The sequence below is a fragment of the Squalius cephalus genome, assembly GCF_949319135.1.
Source record: "Squalius cephalus genome assembly, chromosome: 22".
NCBI lineage: Eukaryota > Metazoa > Chordata > Actinopteri > Cypriniformes > Leuciscidae > Squalius > Squalius cephalus.
This window is the reverse complement of record NC_137143.1, coordinates 29,890,648-29,909,517: the sequence shown is the minus strand read 5'-3', so window position 1 is coordinate 29,909,517 and position 18,870 is coordinate 29,890,648. Positions and strand designations below refer to the sequence as shown.

The following is an 18,870-nucleotide window of genomic DNA, read 5'->3' as shown; positions in this document are numbered from 1 at the left end:
CCAAACGTGGGAGTCTGTGGAGAGAGTGAGTGAGTGGAGGAGATGAGAGAAGGGGAGGAGACCAGCTAAGAAACAACACTGGACTTCAGACGAAAGTTTTCCGAAGATCTGTTGGTACGAGCACACACAAGGTAAGCTGCATTTTTATTTCTTCAACAACAGCGAGTATTTCCTCTCTTTACTTCCAGACTTTTTAGAGCCTGATGTTCCATGGATGTACTGGTGCATAAAGAACCTATAGATCATCACGTTTACTTTGTTAATGCACAAGAACCCTTAAGACCTAAAAGTCACACCAAGAATATGTCATTTCAAAAGAACCCTATAAAATAGTTCATATGATCCTGAACCTAAGAGTCAAACTATTTATGTTCTCTGAGACATTCTTCTGTTTGTTTGTTCATATAGAACTATCCAGAAAAATCTTAGATGTAGAAAAGATTATGTAATCAAAATGTGTCTGTTCTGGTCTGTGTGATGTGTTTCTGTTGCTTTTATGATTGGTAATTTACAGTTTCTGTAATTTTAGTAAAGTCTTGCATGGCAGAGAGAGCGACTAATGAGCAAGAACTGTCCGAATCTGTTCCAGGAACGCGTAACGAGAAGCTCCTGCATGTAAACATGAGAGGTGGGGGCCGATTTAATGAAAACCATGAGTTAGAGAATGTTGTCTAAATACGTAATCTTACAGCCACCACAAAGGGCCTCTTGGTCTCTGATTCGGGAAGAGATCTGAAACGCAGTGCGAGTTATTTTCACGGCACAGTAGTGACATAGAGGGTGTGGAATCTTGGGATCCGTGTGTGTCGTTCCCAAACTTCCTTCCCCATCCCGATCCGTCACACAGTCCTTGTATGAATGCAGGTTTTGTTAAATTCAAGCAGAAGTCTCCATTCATCTTATGGACGGAAAAGTCATGGAATGTTTGTGGAATTGCTATATGCTTTGCGTCTTGGAAACATCATAATGCAAAAGCGTCTAGCAGTGAGGTGAAAATGAATTTATAGGTATGACACCATGTATTATTACAGTGCTTGAATCAAAGTTCACACGCAAGTCCTAAATTTCTCCCTGGAAAGATTCTGTCAGCAAATGGCATCATTTTGATCAAGAAAACTTCCTCATGCAGTCGAGAACATTTCCAGAGAGCCTCTCTTTGACATCATACACCAGTTTTATTCAGCAATGATACATCAAATTTATCACTAAAGACATTTGTTACAAAATGAGCATTTTGAACTTTCTATTCATCAAAGAATCCTGAAAACCAAGTGAATTAGTTCCCACATTGATGATAATCAGAAATGTTTCTTGAGCAGCAAAACATCATATTAGAATGATCATGTGACACTGAAGACTATGAAAATGCAGCTTTGATCACAGGAAGAGATTAAATTTTACAATAATTTCAAACAGAAAACAGTTCTTTTAAATTTGAATAATATTTCACTGTTTTACTTTATTTCTAATCAGATAAATGCAGCCTTGGTGAGCAAAGAGACTTCTTTCAAAAACATTGAACTTTTGTACTATAGGATGCACATTCACATCAGATAGAACAGGAGAACTTTTATCTTTCAGTTTGTTTAAGCTCATTCAATGCTAGAGAACAGACTATATGTTTACACAGCGCTCATAATGTTAGCTACATCAGAAGCTTTTTAGACACACTGATAAATCCCAAATGATTCCTCATTTTCCTTTGTGAGTACATGAGATGGAAGTTCTCTAACAGAAATGATTCTTCTACCGACAGGATCCACCAAAATGTCTTTCCTGTTGATGTTTGTGACCGTTCTGCATTTGGTCACCCTGGCCATACTCTTCATTGCCACCATGGAGAAGGTTAGTCAGAACTGCAATAAAGAAACTGACAAACACACATGACCTCTGAACTATGCATTTGCTCATACAATCAAAATGTGCTAAAAATTGTCTTCTGCTGCATATTATATATATATATATATATATATATATATATATATATATATATATATATATATATATATATATATATATATATATATAATAGATGTAAATCACTGGAGATCAGGTGAAGCTCATTTTCCAAAAGTTGTAGTTGTAAAACAAAAGTTTTCTTACAAAAGTTGTAAGAAACATTTTAACAAATGAAATTTGAGAAACTCACATTTTTAAAAGCATCTACACATCATTACATCTTAGGGGCCATTTACACTACACCGTTTTCAACTAAAAACGGAAAACTTTTTATGCTTTTTCTAGTCCTGGTGGACTTTGGGAGACACGGAAAACACAGATCTCTGGTATAAGTGCACCTATGACAACGCCACAGAAACCTGGTTATGTGCATCTGTCAAGGAGAACGGTGGGTAACTGATTTTAAACAGTATAAGGCAAGGCTATTAATCAAAAGTCCTAAACTAGTTTTTGTTAATACAAAAAGTTAACTCTTTCCCCACCAGCGTTAAAAAAAAAAAAAAGGTTGCCAGCCACCACCAGCGTTTTTGATCATTTTCACAAAAAATATTTTGTTGTACGAATATCTGAAAATGCAGCATATCAAAAGAAAAGAACAGACCCTCAGCTTTTAAACTAAAAAACCTGTATAGCATCATGCATTCTTTCTTTTTTATCAACACTTGAAAATGGGGAAGTTTCCTTAAAAAAAGCATTTTGTTTGGAGTTGAGAGTTAAGCCACCACAGTCATCAAAATGTAGAAAATAGCACAAAGTGAAAATAAAATGGTATTTGGGGTTAAGGTTACGGAAACTACATTTAGCATGGTAAATACACAAATCATGAACATGAACTGTTGATAAAACACATGGACACTGATTTGGATGAATAGAATGAACGTACATGCATGCAAATCCTTCCCAACTTTCATTACTTACAAACTGACAACACAACTAATGACGTTGCATGCTCGTAATTTCATTTGCTCTTTATATATAGAGATGCAAACAATAACAAGCTACGCAAATAGTGTTAGAATAATGATATTGACATAAAGCCTGACATATCACTTTACAGCAGATACTGAATCAATGCATGTTACATAAAAGGCATCTCTGACAGAAGAGTCAACAGCGTTCATGTCTTTCAAAATAAAAGTCTCACATCAGAAAAACATTTAGAATTATGTTTATTTATTTGACTGCACACCTGGTCGCGACCCACCAGTTGAGAGACTACATTTCTACACCGAGGTTGACGAATAATCTTTTTAAATAAATAGTTATTTGTGATATTCTTCTCTCTCAGAATGGCTGCAGTCAGTCCAGGCCCTCATGATATTATCTGTAGTGCTCTCCTCCATCTCCTTCATGGTGTTCCTCGGACAGCTCTTCACCATGTCCAAAGGAGGACTTTTCTACTTCACTGGTCTATGTCAATGTTTTGCAGGTAAGTGTTTTCATTAATTGCTTATAAACTGATTATATATAATTTTGTATTAATTTAGGTAGGTTGGACTAGTAGGTAGGCTGAACGTTGATGACATGTTATTATTCCCTAAATAGTGCCACATGTGCTGCTCCCTTGTGGACACTTTCTATATATATTCTCACACTATTCACCTCCTCCACACACACAGGTTTTGCAGCATTTGCGGCTGTTCTGATCTACACCTTTCAAAGGAGCGAGATCCTTCAAGATGTTCAGGAACTGGAAATGGGTCGTTTCGGCTACTGTTACATTCTAGCCTGGGTCTGTGTGCCCCTTTTACTTATTAGTGGCGCACTTTATGTGCATCTGCGCAAACGGGCCTGATTTTCTGCTTAACACCATGCATGTAGTGTAGCTGTTTAGTCTGCTATGAGATTATATATGCTTATGGCTGTTTTATATTTTATGATATATGGCTTATTGTTATTTGTAATTTATTACAATAACCAACACATGCTTTGCTGCTTTTGGGAAGTTGCATCAAAACGTGGAAACTGCTGCTTTATAGAGGTGACTTTTGTTCATCTTCAGAACACAAATGAAGATCTTTTTGATGAAATCTGAGAGCTTTCTGTCCCTCCATTGACAGCCAAACAACTACCACTTTGATGCTTCAAAAAGTTCATAAAGATATCGAAAAACTAATCCATATGAATTGAGCGATTTAATAAAAAATTTCTGAAGAGACTCGATCATTTATATGCAACAGATTGAATTTAGGCTTTTATTCACATATAAACACTCATCAACTCGCACATCAGTTGTGGTAAACGTCATGTTCGCTTGATGTGAGAGAACCAATGAGGTTCATTCTCGTGTTACGCAGCATGTTTGAGCTTCTTCAAGAACCAATGAGGTTTATTTTTGCGCAGGTTTGGTTGAGCTTCTGTTTATGTTCACTGATCAATGTTAAAATGTGAATAAAAGCCTAAATTCAATCTGTTCATTATATGAAGCGGTCGAGTCTCTCCAGAAAATTTGGACTAAACCACTCAATTCATATGAATTAGTTTTACAATCTCTTTGTGAACTTTTTGAAGCGTCAAAGTGTCAGTTGTGTAGCTGTCAATGGAGGGACAGAAAGCTCTCAGATTTCATCAGAAAGATCTTCATTTGTGTTCTGAAGAGGAACGAAAATCCTTTTTTAAATCATGCGTTAAGAAAACTGGAAAAAGTTTCTAGATCAATTTGTTGGATTCCCAACATGAAAATGTCACAACTGGAAACCTCAAACCAGTCCTTTTCCCCCAATATTGAATATGTGTCTTTGTATTATTATATGTTTTTATGTATGCGAACTCTATAAATAAAATATTTTTCAAAATCACAACAATAGTTGTTGTGTTTTTGGTTAGAGTAAACAACACTTTGTTTACTCAAGAATAGTATCACAAAAATGCTGCAGTTCATCAACAGGATCAACAATTGTCCACTAAAAACTTGTGAGTCATGAAACTGTTTTAAGTCGTTTATATAGTAGTGAGTTTGAATCAGTAATTAGTAACAATCTGCACTGCTAATTCAAATATTCAATTTGAACAGCTCTAATAAATGTATTGTGTTTAGTTGTTGTGCACATGACTTATCAGCACGACAACATACCATCGTAAAACACATTCTCTGCTTTTAAAAACACGATCGATACTGTCTAAGAGACAACTGGCATTAGACATGACACCTACAGATAGAAGAGGCGATTACAGAGGAATGTGTGCATAAATGAATTACAAGGAATTCATGCAGAACCTAAAGGTGAGCAAAGGTGAGCTCACCATACTTTCTTCATTGGATTAAAACACACGTAGCTTCTCCGGATGTGTCTAAACATCATGTATACAGATGCTTGTGACGTGAAAAGAGACCACTAGGTGTTGAGTTCCAGCCTCGCCCCCTTTTGACTGTGACGGAAAGAAGGTCTCAATCTCTTCTCCCTGGAGATGACTGGCTCGGCTGGTAGAACCAGTCACGATAGTGGGCCGGCGACAGAGAGGCACTCTATGTGTTTACTAAAGACACAATAAAGACAGAAATCTAATATCAGCCTTACGAGAGAGAGGACGAGGACTGAAGGGAGACCGGAGTGTTTCTCAACATGTTTTGTGGGATGTTGGATGATTTGCTGACTCAAGACGTGGTTTTGCACGAAAGCTAAAAATGGGCAGATCGCAGCAATGACTTGTTGCTCACATTGGCTGGTGACGGGGAGTAACTTAACACCAGATTGAGTGAGGCCATTTAGAATGGGTGGAGATAGCAGAGATATGTCAGAACTTGACGGAAAGAGTGGATGGACTGAGGGTGTGTGAGACAGGCACAGACGGGTAAGTCTCCACTTTTAGTACATAATCTGTTCTTTTTAAGTATTACCATGAAATAGATAAGTAGAAATGCATGGATTTTAACATGCCCTTGTGAAAAAGAAGTACACTTTAGCATACTTTGTAATGAAAGAGTACTTGTTACTTAAGTGCGAACTGAATGTAACGTTTTAATTATGTTTTAATAGTTGAGGTACGCATAAGAACATTTTCATGTCAGTTTCTCCCTTAATAGACTAAATGCCGATTTGTTCTTCACTTTTGATGTAGGATAAAATACATGGTATTTAGGATCAACTCTGACTGTATAATTGCGTTATATAAATCTTAAGTGACTTAAGTGCGAACTGAATGTAACGTTTTAATTGCAATTAAATGAAAATGTTTTAAGTTTACATTTATATTAAAATCATTTAGCTGAACTTTAGAGTGTTTTTTGACCCGCTTAAGTAAGACAACGTACATCTTTACGTGTAATTTCGTAAATATGCTTAGTGTACTGCCAAATGTAATGTCAAGCATTTATGGTAAACTAAAATTTACTCTAATGTCATTTCTATTGAAACTTGTATGTCATGTATTTAATTACACATTTGTGGTTATGATGTTGCAATTTATTACATTTACAACATGCTGACTTCAACATACATTACTCATTAAAAGGACAGATAACACAATGCAGTTAAAAGTATAATCATGTACTTTACAAATGCTTTAGTATGTTAGTCAACATATCAAAATAAAAGCACTTTAAAAAACACTACAAAAGATTGTTAAACATGATTTAAAACTTGCTAAAAAAAAAACTTCTAAATTGACATTATTACAAAGTGATTTTTTTTAAAAGCTTTCTTTAAGTACACTTAAGTGGCATTTTTTTTAAATATACATTTAAGATTTGAAGAACACAAGTGCACATTCAACACAATCAAGTGCACTTCTTTTCCACAAGGGTGGCCATCAAATCAAATTGACGAGGAAAAGGCTGGGAATGTTCTTAAACTCTAATGATGCTATTTTCCCCTCAAGACTGTATTCTAGGACATTTCAAGATTCTCCAAATCTTCCAGGAACCACACAAACGATTCCTCCATGGAGTATCCTGCTTTTCTGTTGACATTTGGTGGCTAAAAAGAGTTAAATAGTTTCAAGGCATGAAGAAGAACCTCAACTATTTGAATAATTCACCAACATCCTCCTCCAAGACATATAGAGGAGCTGCCAGTTATTCTCTACACATCAACATGCAGTTTTCCACAGTCATTGTTTGGTAGAAGAAGGATAACTCCATCCATCATTGGGTTCCAATCATGTCAAACTCTCAAGAGCAGAGCCTCAATGAGAACGTCATCTTCGCTCCGTTGACCGAGTCCAGTCCAGACTTCTTGCACTGCGAGGAAGAACGCTATTGTGTGGAAAGCCTGGTGAGCTCCGGTCCTGAGGCTTTCTACACCAAACTCCACCGGGAACAAATCGGATCGTTCTTGTCCACCGGCGAGGTGAACCAGATCTCCAGCTGGGCCGAGGACTATCTTCAAAGCGATGCGGTCCTGGAGGATGGAAACGGGGAGGTGGAGGTTGGTTCTGAGGGGGACGACTTCTCCGGACATTATTTCCCCACGGAGTCTGACACTCCGGCTCCATGCTTGGAACTCGGATGGCCAGAAAGGTACAGCTGGATGGACATGGGTCGAGTTGAAGTATACACCAATCCTCCTGTAGAACAGGAGCCCTCCATACGAGTAGTCCTCAGGAGACTCTTACAAGGAGCCACTAGGGTAAGTCAAGTCAGCTTTATTTATATAGCAGCTGTTTCAAAGCAGCTTCACAGTAATAAACAGCTGCAAACTTAATCAAATATGAGACAAATTATGCAGTTCTAAGAAGACAGTAGTTCAATAACTCTAAAGTTCAGGAATTATGAAATGGATTAAATTGCTCTACAAGCAGAAGACAATAGCTTGACTCAGCTTGAGTCAGTTCAATGTTGATTCAGTTCACTTTATTAACAGTGTTGATGTTGCAAAATGCATCAATGATGAAACACTGTCGATTCAGCTATAAATCAGCTCTAAAGGAGACAGTCGGTAAGACCAGGGGCCTGATTTATTAAACGCAATTATGCAGTCGGATTTGATCCTAAATACCATGGATTTTATCCTACATCAAAAGTGAAGAACAAATCAGCATTTAGTCTATTAAGGGAGAAACTGACATGAAAATGAAACCTTTTGGCTGAAACCTTTTGGCCTCTCATACGAGTAATTCAATTATTTCGACATTGTTTATGAAAGCACATCAGAATATGCATGAATATAATTTACTGTAATATTTTTACTGCTTTTGATGATTGCATCCCTGAAATGAATTGATTTATATGAATGATTTCCTAAGTAATAATAATAATATTAACAGAAACTGGCCCATGCGCTCACGTTTTCTGATTTCCTTGCCCATTGATGAGTCCCATGCTTCTGATATTTGTAGGCGTTCAGTAGTTGATGTTGATGCGCTTGATTTTAAAGTCGGAAGTTGAGATGTCCATAGGGTTGATTTTGTCCATAGGGAATTGATTGGATGGTTGTGGTTTGCTATTGGTCCTCATCATCAGATAATAAGAGATGTGATTAAAGATTACGAGGGCACATGAATTAAAAAATAATGATGTACACAGATAAATTATTTATAATAAATACAGCAATATTCCTTTTGTGACTTTAAGATGAACTGCGATCTATAAATAGAAGTGCATTAAGAACATTTTTGTGCATACGGATAGACGTTGTATAAATCATTCGTCAGAACATTTTGGAAACATTTGTGATGTGTTCACATTTAGGATAATTATATATGAACATCTTTATAAATGAGCTAAAATAAGTTGGTTGAATGCAAAAAACTAAACTAAGCATGAACCAGCAGAAAGTCCACTAGTTTTTTGCATTTGTGTTGGGCAGGTGATTGCCGTTGTAACAGATAAATTGTCGGATAACGTGGTGATTGGTGACCTCCGAAACGCTGCATCCCGGGGGGTTCCGGTGTACATCATCCTCAACAGAAGATCCGCGGAGGAGAACTGCTCCCTGCACCAGCTTCAACATCCGGTGAGTGGATCAAACCATCAAAGTTACTTCTGTTGAGTACGTTGTGTAACCTTTAAGCCACAAAACTTTCATGCACACCTTAACAGACTGAACTTTAGGCTGGTCCTCTAGACAAAAGATCAGACACACCTTAGTGGAATATTCTGCATTTGTCAGCAAATGTTACTCTTCATCACAGAGTTTCTCTTTCTGTGTGCAAGCAAGTATGAATGAGAAGAACTCACAAAGCCATGGTGAACAGGTTCAACTACATTCATCTGCTGCGGATGATTGGCTTGTGGTTGTGGAATGTTTTTGGTTTGGATAATCGCTCCACATAACTTAACTAGATCTGGCCTTTAGTTGAAAGCTGAAAGTTTAGCATTTTGCAGAAACCAACTTCAATCTTTATGCAGTGAAGATTAAAGGTTGTGAAACATTAGATTTTGCGATGTAGTTCAAGGGAATCTCTTCCTTGATGACATTTTCCAGAATATCATGGTGCGCATTCTTGGAGGTAAAACGTTCCTGACGCGTGACACGAAGATGGTTGTTGGAGAGCTGAAGAACAACTTTGTGTTGGTGGATCTGGAGACGGTGATGATGGGGAGCTACAGGTAAAGGACGCTTTCATAATGGAGCTCATAAATAGTCTTTTAATAGAGCTGAGAAACGCATTACCTGCAGTTGAAAGACTTGCTCCAGGGAACAAGGGTGTGAACCGTTTGGGATTTGAACCAACTTTTGGGTTGCCAGCTCATACCATTAAAGACTTTAAGCTACACCACCCCTACATTATACAGACAATTAGTGAAATCAAGACTCTGTGGGAACAATTTTTTGTCTCTATCACAGTTATTAAAGTATACTTACTCAAAAGTTTAGGGTCTTTTTTTTTTTGTAAAGAAGTATCTTTTGCTCACCAAGGCTGCTTTTATTTGTTTAGAAATGCAGTAAAACAGTAAAATTATAAAATATTAGTTTATTGAACTGTTTTCTATTTGAATATATTTTTTAAATAGAATTTATTCCTGTGATCAAAGCTGAATTTTCAGCATCATTGCTCCAGTCTTCAGTGTCACATGATCCTTCAGAAATCATTCTTAATATTGATGCTAAATTTTTTTTTTTATTAATGTTGAAATGAGTTGTGCTACTTAATATTTTTGCAAACCATGATAATGTTTTGTAACATTGTAAATATATTCAGTGTCACTTTTGATCAATTTAATGCATCCTTGCTGAATAAAAGTATTAATTTCTTTAAAATTTTTACTAGCCCCAAACTTGTTAATGGTGATATACACTGCCCGGCCGAAAAATAAAAAAAATAAAACGATGCCGTTTGGATTTAAAAAGGCAAATGCTCAAGGGTCTATGTTTGGATTATCATTGCTGTGTATTATTATCATGTTTCTAGCATGTTATATGTTTGGCAACCGTTTTTCTAACCCTAATTGATGGAGTGTGTAGCTTTTCATTTCTTAACCCTCTGGGGTCTGAGGTGTTTTTGGGGCCCTTGAGATGTTTTGACATGCCCTGACATTTGTGCTTATCTCAGCTACTTACAACATACCATTGGCCAACATGTAATTTTGCTGTATTTATACAAAAAAAATATCATGCGTGGTTAATACGTTTTGGGAAAAACATTGTCAGCGCAATAAGGCCATTTAACACAGTTGTCCACAAGACTTTTGAATTACTATTCTTGTAGGCTAGAATTTTTTTCAACAAAATGATGTGAAAATCATTCTGACCACTCTTTCACAAACAACAATATAACGATTTTAATTTTGCATGTCAGTTTTTTTTGTATGCATGGGAGTGTTAAACAACCATGTAGGAGTAGACTTGAGTCTACAGAGTACAGAGTGCTGGACTCTTGCATTGTCAATACAAGATCTTGTCCAAAAATTGATGCACCTCTTGATGGAAATAAATGTTGTGATGTTATTTCCATCAAGAGGTGCATTCATTTTTGGTCAAGATCTTGTGTTGTCAATGCAAGAGTCTCCTCCAGCACATCCCAAAGACTTTCAATGAATTTAAGGTCTGGACTCAGAAGTGCCAATTCATGTGTGAAAATGATACGGCAGGCTCCCTCCCAAACATTCTTTCACAATTTGAGCCTGATGAATCTTGACATTGTAATTCTGGAATATGGCCATGATGTGTCTTCATGGTTGTTTAAGTAATGAAAAGCTACACACTCCATCAATTAGGGTTAGAAGAACTGTTGGCAAACATATAACATGCAAAGCGATCAAATGCTATCAGAAGACTTTGCACATATTGACTATTTTAGTTTAGTTTTATGGTGCTACTTTGCTCCATTTTGGATTTTTACATCTTCTGAATCCTTTATAATCCCTTAATTTTTCTTTTTTGTCTTGGTCAGCCTTGCCTGGAGCGATGCTCACCTGCATCGTCAGCTCGTCACCGTTATGAGCGGCCCGGTTGTGGAATCATTCGATCGAGAGTTTCGGATCCTCTATGCTGCCTCGCTTCCAATCCCAGATGCATGGAAAACTGGAAAACCAGCAACAGAACCCAAAATATATAATAAACTACCACCCCTGAACATAAACGGCAACAAAATTGAACTTACCGAGTTCATCTCCAATCCTCCGCCTCCTCCTATTGACAGTCCTCTGGATTGGGAGGCGATGGGGGTCATCAAGAGATTCACGGACAGCACATTTAGTCCACCTGATGATGGGGAGTTGCAGTTCTATCATCAACCCCTTTTGGACAGACATCCAGGAGGATGGGAGCTCCCCTATAATGACTTTAACAGCAGACATCTGACTGGGCATCAAGAGGAGGGCAAGTAAGTACAAAATACAAAGATATTTGACCTCATATCTAATATGTGACAGTCTTACAATTACATTAAGAAATAATGGGAAAAATATTAAAGGTAGACTTTAGAAAACTGCATGTATTCTGAGGAAGAACATTGTTTTTTTTGGTTGTGCTTCGGCTCTGTGTGACTGTGTGGATGAATATGATTATCATACTGCTCATAAAACATTTACTACTAGGTGTAAGAGATATAACCAGTTTAGAAAGGATCTCAAGCTGACTAGCTGAAGACGTTACTGTAGCTTTACCTATTATTAGACACAGTACTTCCTTGAAAATAAATTCCAGCACACATGATGAAATGAGCCTTCACAATAGATAAAGCTTTACAGTGAACTCTGTTAGAGAGCTACATATGGAAATGTATCTGTTCAATAAAACACCTTACTCTCCTGTTGAGTAATAAAAACGCATCTCTGCGTCACCTTGATAACATTTCATAGTCTGTCTAGCCAATGTTGATTCTTGTTTTATTACGAGCTCCGTCTCGTTCTCTTTTCTCCAGCAGACTCTCCTCTGTTCCCCGTTTGTTTTAAACGGGTGATTCTCTGGAGGTTGGAGATTTAGCGGCTCCATGTCAACCTTTCTCGCTCCTTGTGACACTAACCTCTGACTTCTCACACCAGACACACACACACACACACACTCAACTAACCTCTGACCTCTCACACGAGACACGCGTCAAATGAGCCAATGCAACTTTACTCTATTTACGGAAATGACGAGACACACACGGGCGAGTGACGCATGTACACAATTTTCTGCGAAAAGCATCCCAACAGGTCTAAAATATAAACATATTATTGGCTTACTATAGTGAATCAGGGTAAGACAAAAACATGTTTTGGTTAATATATTGACTCATTATTTAAATTGTATATATTTTGAACAAAAAAGTTACATAGTGTACCTTAAAAATAGAAAATAGTTAATGGTTATTGTAAGTTGTAATGTTTCACATACAATTTTACTGTATTTTTATCAAATAAATGAAAACAACAAATAAAACAACTTTTAAAAACAACAAAAATCTTGCTAAACCCAAACTTTTTAACAGTAGTGAAGTGTATGACATGAAGTGTATGACATGAAAGATAGAGAAAACAAAAAACAGGTGCTGTAACTGAGTGAAATTACATAATTTTGAATGTTGTATTTTGTGTTTTCATGAACAGCTTGTAGAATTGAATACAGTTTTTGATATGTGATGACTAAATCCCACAATGTATGACTCCATCCATATTTAATATATGATATAATATTCTGCAAGCTGTGATAGCTTTGAAGAGCACAGTCCTGAAGCTGCTGCCTGTTGTATTTCAGAATGAAGGACAATATTTGAACTAAACTTAAACTTGCTCTGTCTTATCTGCATTTTAGGTTCAATTCAATGTTTCTGTCAGACTTCAGGCATCCGGAATATCAAATACAAAGGTCAGCATTCTCAAAAGACTTTTCATGTGAGCTCATACGGATGTATTGTTAGATGTGTTTGCGCTTCCTCTTAACATGCATGTGCTTTTTCTGTTGTTTTCTGCAGGCGGCATTACTCTCCAGGAGAAATGCATTGCAATGACGTGGTGAACAGGTAAATAACCGGTCCAAAAGACTACAAGAGGCAATCATGTAAGCAAATATTTGAATAGATGTTAGCAAACCTCTTAGAGATTTGTGCTTAAATCTTTCACCCAAAGACATTTGCAGATGCCTGACAGAATCACGTATCCCGTGCTGAATCCTGAAAATGAGGAGAGGTATCCTGTGTACAAATCCCGCAACATGGCATCAGAGGAAGAGATGGGACCCGCTGTGAGACGAGAGCCTTTCCTGATAAGAGACAGAGTTTTAGGAGACATGATAAACCCAGAAGGAACCACTCAAGCCAATCTAAAGGTCGGTGCTACTGGTATACGTAAGCAATAATGTACGACAGGCCGTGTTTTATTGTGAATAAAGTTACAGCTGAAAGACGTTATTAGGCACGACACAAAGCCATGATGGCCTCTCCTACATTATTGCTTTTAAAAAACGGTTACCACACAGTATGAATATTAAAGCCGGAAACAAGTATTAATGTAACTTTTTTTGAAGTAAAATCACTGAAATCCATCCTTCCGCCAGAAGAAAATAGTCCCTGACAGTGACACTAAACGTCAAGAAAGTGTTCCTAGCATAGGTTCCTAGATGTAATATGCCTCATCTGATGGAGCTCAAATAAAAAAAGATACTAGAACAGAAAAAAAAACAAAAAAACCCCAGAGACTTACGCGTGGGTACGCGTACATTACGCAGTCATTTTGTACCCACTTTTGTTGTTGTTGTTGTTGTTGTTGACAGTTTTCAGTGTTTATGGGGAGCAATATGAGAGAGAAATTTGGTGATCGTTGTTTAGGTACATTAAACCACGTAAAGCTTTTTCACGTTAGGACTAATGTATATAAAGCCCATGAGAACGTGGGGAGTCAACCCACAGCCGCTCCGCTGCCCTGCTGAAAATGTGAAGCAGAAACGCTTAATGTTAAAACATGACCTGCGCGAAAGAGAAATTAAATGAATGCGTCATTGTACCCACTACCCAGCACTTCTGAAAATGCACTTCCGAATGCGTCTCTGTCGCCAGCACATTTCAAACCAAACTGACGCCCATGATAAGATGAACAAACAGTAAAAGGCCTACCTGAAACAGAAAACTTTTGAATAATATTCCCTCTGCACTTCGGAAACTGTGGGCTTACACACACACACACACACACACACACACACACACACACACACACACCAACCACCCGCATAATGACAAGACTGTCTTTGACAGAGGGAGGGTGAATTAAAGATGAATAATGCAAACATAACGCCAGCAGAGGTCACTATACTTCATATAACTAATAAACAGTTACTTTTGCGGTAATAGATGGAACAGTTTTGACAGTAGGCCTATATTGATTGTTATGTTGAAATGGGTGGAGCGCAGTGATACACGGATATGTTCAGTGAAACGGTAATTTCTGTGCTTTATCGTTAATAAAACCAAAAAATATACTGAAATACTGAAAAAAAAAAAAAAGCAAAGCCACTGGAGGCTGTTGTTACAGTGATTTTCTATAGGATAGTTAAGGGATGTTGTTGTTTGCTTTATTCCATTTTGACCTTATTTCATTCTTGTTTTCTTTCACAGAATCCATCAGATCTTTCCCGGAGCAAGACTTTCAGCACTTTGAGTGACATTCTTAAACGGGTCAATTCACGTCGCAGTTCTTTAGGACAGACTAGGACAGAAAACCCAACGCCGGGCATCAGCAAATCCACAATGGAGCTCAATGTACATCGTTCAGACACGGCATCAAACGCTCGAACCACCGTAAGAGACATTGAGATTTCTCATTTATATGCAGATTACGTGGCAGCTGTTGGGACAGAAAGATAAACATACAATTAGACCTAAAAGAGCCATAAAATATAATGCTCATGTTTAATGTTTCCACTGATATTTCAGGGCTTATTCAATATTAATGGAACATGATTATTTTAAATTTAATTTCTATGAAACACATTTGTGGCATGTTGTCAATTATGACATTACTCATTCCTCGTGTACAAATACACATGTTTTGCAGTAAATCAATGTATACCAGAAGCCTAGAAGAAATGTACTCTAGCCTAGATTTAAAAAGCACATCTGACTGTCTCAAAAGTACACTACCATTCAAAAGACTTTTTGTGTTGTGAATACTTGTGTTCAACAGTGGGACAACTGTTTTCAACATAATAATCAGAAATGTTTCTTGAGCAGCAAATCATCATGATTTCTGAAGGATCATGTGACACAGAAGTCTGTAATGATGCTGAAAATTCAGCTTTCATCACTGGAATAGATAACGTTTAAAGTAGCCTATATTCAAGTACAAAACAGTTATTTTACATTGTAATAATATTACACAAAATTACTGTTTTTATCAAATAAATGCAGCCTTGTTGAGCATAAGAGAATATCAAAAATGTAAAAATTGTACAGATCCCAAACTTTTGATATCTACCCAATATCTTTATATTGTTTATGCATAATCAGAAGTTCATTGTCCTAGAAAAATAGTCCCACCCACAGTTTTACTGAAGCCTATAATATCTACTATGAAGTGCATTTCAATTTTATTTATGCACATTTATGCAAAAAAGGCATGTACAAAGCTGGTGTATTTAAAGCTCAATCGTGTGATATACTTTAAAACGCTAAGAAATGACTTCACTGCTATTGTCTTTCAGAACTGTGATAATCTGCCTCTGACTCCAGCTCTGGCACTTATGAAAAAGAGAAACGATGATGTTAAATCTGGACTGTTGAGGAACATGCCCAGTGTGTTTTCTCCTGGATTCAGATCTTCCAGCTTCGGCCAGCAGAGGGAGCCGTGGAGGTCTCCTTTCAGAAGCCACAGAAGTGAAGAGGAGCACTGAAGTTAGCAGGAAACCCCACACAATGACATCAATAGTGTTACAAGAATTCCCACATATTTAAATATGTAAATGTTACTGTAATAAGCAAGGCTGCAGGTACGAAGGGAGTTTTCTGCTTAATGAGAATGAATATTCATCATCAATGATGTCACACTTGAAGAACAAGTCTATTATTATAGGCCTGATTTACATGTGATGGACTCATGATGTATGAACTGTCATATTTTCTCAATGAAAAGGGAATGTAAATGTCAAATGTTAATGCTGCCTAACATTTAATATATATACCTCCATTTATAAAATCAAATACCACAAATAATATAAGAGACTGGCTCTTTCTATTCAGATATGCTCAATAAGTCATCATGAAATAGTTTTACTTCAGTACATCCATCAGCTGCAGAGGAAAGCTGTTTCAGACGAGCAGGTTGTTACGGTTTGATTAAAGATTACAATACAAAGAAAGACCTTTTTATCCTTTGGAATAATGTGCAATGATCAATCATTCAAAATAAGATTAGGAAAGCGTATAAAAAAAAGTAAATAGGATCAAATTTGATTTCATGTTGATTTTATATCATTAGACCTGTCTGGATAGGCTGCTAAGATTAAACAAAATTACACAAGTATAAATCGTTACACTTTATTTTAAGGTGTCATTGTTACAGTGTAATTATATATTTAAATACTGAGTAATATTAAGTAACTACATGTACTTACTATAGGGTTAGGTTAGGATTAGGATTTGGTTGAGGGTTAGTTGCATGTAATTATGCATAATTTACTGTTATTACTATAGTAAGTACATGTAACATGTAACACGGACACTGTAAAATAAAGTGTTACCGTATAAAATAGTTTTTTATGAGTGACATAATAAAAAATGTTTCATAAAGGGACCACTATGTAACTTATTTTGTTTAAAATAAACAAAATTTAAATAATGAGTTAATACATCATCAATCCTCCTTCCCAAAATGTGTTTGTCTTATCCTGATTAACTATGGTAAGCCTATTATAAGTGTTTATGACAAAGCCTATTATAAGTGTTTATGGCCTGGTTTCACAAATTCACATTTCACATTTAAATAGCTTTTATAAATGTGCCTTAGAAAAAAACATTAGGCCTACTGGTGTGCATCTTGAGACAAAACAACGGCAGTGACATATTTTAAGAGATATCAGTGCAATCTGCTTTTAGTTAAAACAGCTCAAACATGCATTGTAGTCTGGGATCTATATTTTAGAGCTGTTGGGATGGTTTTTGCGGGAAATTGCGTATATGCTCGTAAATAGAGTAAAGTTACTCCGGCTGCTTTGATGCGTGTCTGTGTGTGTGTGTCTGGTGTGAGAGGTCAGAAGTTAGAGAACGAGAAAGGTTGACATGGAGTCGCTAAATCACCAACCTCCGGAGAATCACCCGTTTTAAACAAACGGGAAACAGAGGAGAATCTGCTGGAGAAAAGAGAACGAGACAGAGCTCGTAATAAAACAAGAATCAACATCAGATCGAGTGTGTGTGTGTGTGTGTGTGTGTGAACAGAGGAGAGTCTGCAGGAGAAAAGAGAACGAGACAGAGCTTGTAATAAAACAAGAATCAACATCAGATCGAGTGTGTGTGTGTGTGTGTGTGTGTGTGTGTGTGTGTGTGTGTGAGAGAGAGAGAGAGAACAGAGGAGAGTCTGCTGGAGAAAAGAGAACGAGACAGAGCTTGTAATAAAACAAGAATCAACATCAGATCGAGTGTGTGTGTGTGTGTGTGTGTGTGTGTGTGAGAGAGAGAACAGAGGAGAGTCTGCTGGAGAAAAGAGAACAAGACAGAGCTCGTAATAAAACAAGAATCAACATCAGATCGAGTGTGTGTGTGTGTGTGTGTGTGTGTGTGTGTGTGTGAGAGAGAACAGAGGAGAGTCTGCTGGAGAAAAGAGAACGAGACAGCTCGTAATAAAATAAGAATCAACATCAGATCGAGTGTGTGTGTGTGTGTGTGTGTGTGTGTGAGAGAGAGAGAACAGAGGAGAGTCTGCTGGAGAAAAGAGAACGAGACAGAGCTTGTTATAAAACAAGAATCAACATCAGATCAAGTGTGTGTGTGTGTGTGTGTGTGTGTGTGTGAGAGAGAGAGAACAGAGGAGAGTCTGCTGGAGAAAAGAGAACGAGACAGCTCGTAATAAAACAAGAATCAACATCGGCTTGGCTTTAGGAGATGAAGCACTGAGGGATCTGAAGTGTTGTAAAAGTGACGTGAGATGATGGTGTTTTATTCCTCAACAGGAGAGTAAGTGTTTTATTGAACAGATAATCTGTCATATGTTTCTCTCTAACAGAGTTCATTAAGCATTATCTTTTGTGAAGGCTCCTTCATTATCTGTGCTGGGTTATATTTTCAAAGATGTACCGTGTCTATTAAAGGGTAAAGCTACAGTCTTCAGCTAGTCAGCTCGAGATCCTTTCCATCTGGTTATATCTCTTGGAAGCAATTGTTTCCACCAGAGAATAAAACATTTTATTCTGATAATTGCGACTTTTTATCTAATAATTGCGAGTTTACAATTGCGAGTGATATAAAGTCGCAATTGCGAGAAAAAAAGTCAGAATTCTGACTTTATAAGACGCAATTGCGACTTTATTTCACGCAATTCTGACTTTATATCTCGCAATTCTGAGAAATAAAGTCAGATTTGCGAGATGTAAACTCGCAATTGTGAGATAAAAAGATTAA

At 37.1% G+C, this 18,870-nt stretch overlaps 2 protein-coding genes across 3 annotated transcripts in view; both read left to right on the top strand.

Moving 5' to 3' along the window:
• Window positions 1–4,753, top strand: emp3a (epithelial membrane protein 3a (MAM blood group)). Its single transcript, XM_079858164.1, has 5 exons — window positions 1–131; window positions 1,757–1,845; window positions 2,245–2,347; window positions 3,248–3,388; window positions 3,579–4,753. Exons 2-5 carry the CDS (start codon window positions 1,768–1,770, stop codon window positions 3,752–3,754), a joined length of 498 nt encoding a protein of 165 aa, XP_079714290.1. The 5' UTR covers window positions 1–131; window positions 1,757–1,767; the 3' UTR covers window positions 3,755–4,753.
• A 579-nt stretch (window positions 4,754–5,332) lies between these two features.
• Window positions 5,333–18,870, top strand: part of fam83e (family with sequence similarity 83 member E) — a 34,943-nt gene continuing 21,405 nt past the window's right edge. The window contains exons 1-10 of one of the 2 annotated variants that reach the window (XM_079858152.1): window positions 5,333–5,751; window positions 6,778–7,526; window positions 8,706–8,852; window positions 9,324–9,448; window positions 11,233–11,664; window positions 13,080–13,133; window positions 13,240–13,287; window positions 13,394–13,592; window positions 14,875–15,057; window positions 15,960–17,109. In XM_079858152.1, the coding sequence (XP_079714278.1) occupies window positions 7,059–7,526; window positions 8,706–8,852; window positions 9,324–9,448; window positions 11,233–11,664; window positions 13,080–13,133; window positions 13,240–13,287; window positions 13,394–13,592; window positions 14,875–15,057; window positions 15,960–16,148 (1,845 nt within the window). In that variant the 5' untranslated portion in view covers window positions 5,333–5,751; window positions 6,778–7,058 and the 3' untranslated portion in view covers window positions 16,149–17,109. Of the gene's footprint in view, window positions 5,752–6,777; window positions 7,527–8,705; window positions 8,853–9,323; window positions 9,449–11,232; window positions 11,665–13,079; window positions 13,134–13,239; window positions 13,288–13,393; window positions 13,593–14,874; window positions 15,058–15,959; window positions 17,110–18,870 lie in introns of those variants that run through there. The other variant, XM_079858153.1, reaches the window with a different exon arrangement.

Excerpts from the sequence above, each read along its gene's own strand:
- emp3a (XM_079858164.1), top strand. The coding sequence starts at position 1,768 with ATGTCTTTCCTGTTGATGTTTGTGACCGTTCTGCATTTGGTCACCCTG. Across the intron at positions 1,846-2,244 it reads TCATTGCCACCATGGAGAAG|TCCTGGTGGACTTTGGGAGA; the intron begins GTTAGTCAGAAC and ends TGCTTTTTCTAG. Across the intron at positions 3,389-3,578 it reads TCTATGTCAATGTTTTGCAG|GTTTTGCAGCATTTGCGGCT; the intron begins GTAAGTGTTTTC and ends CCACACACACAG.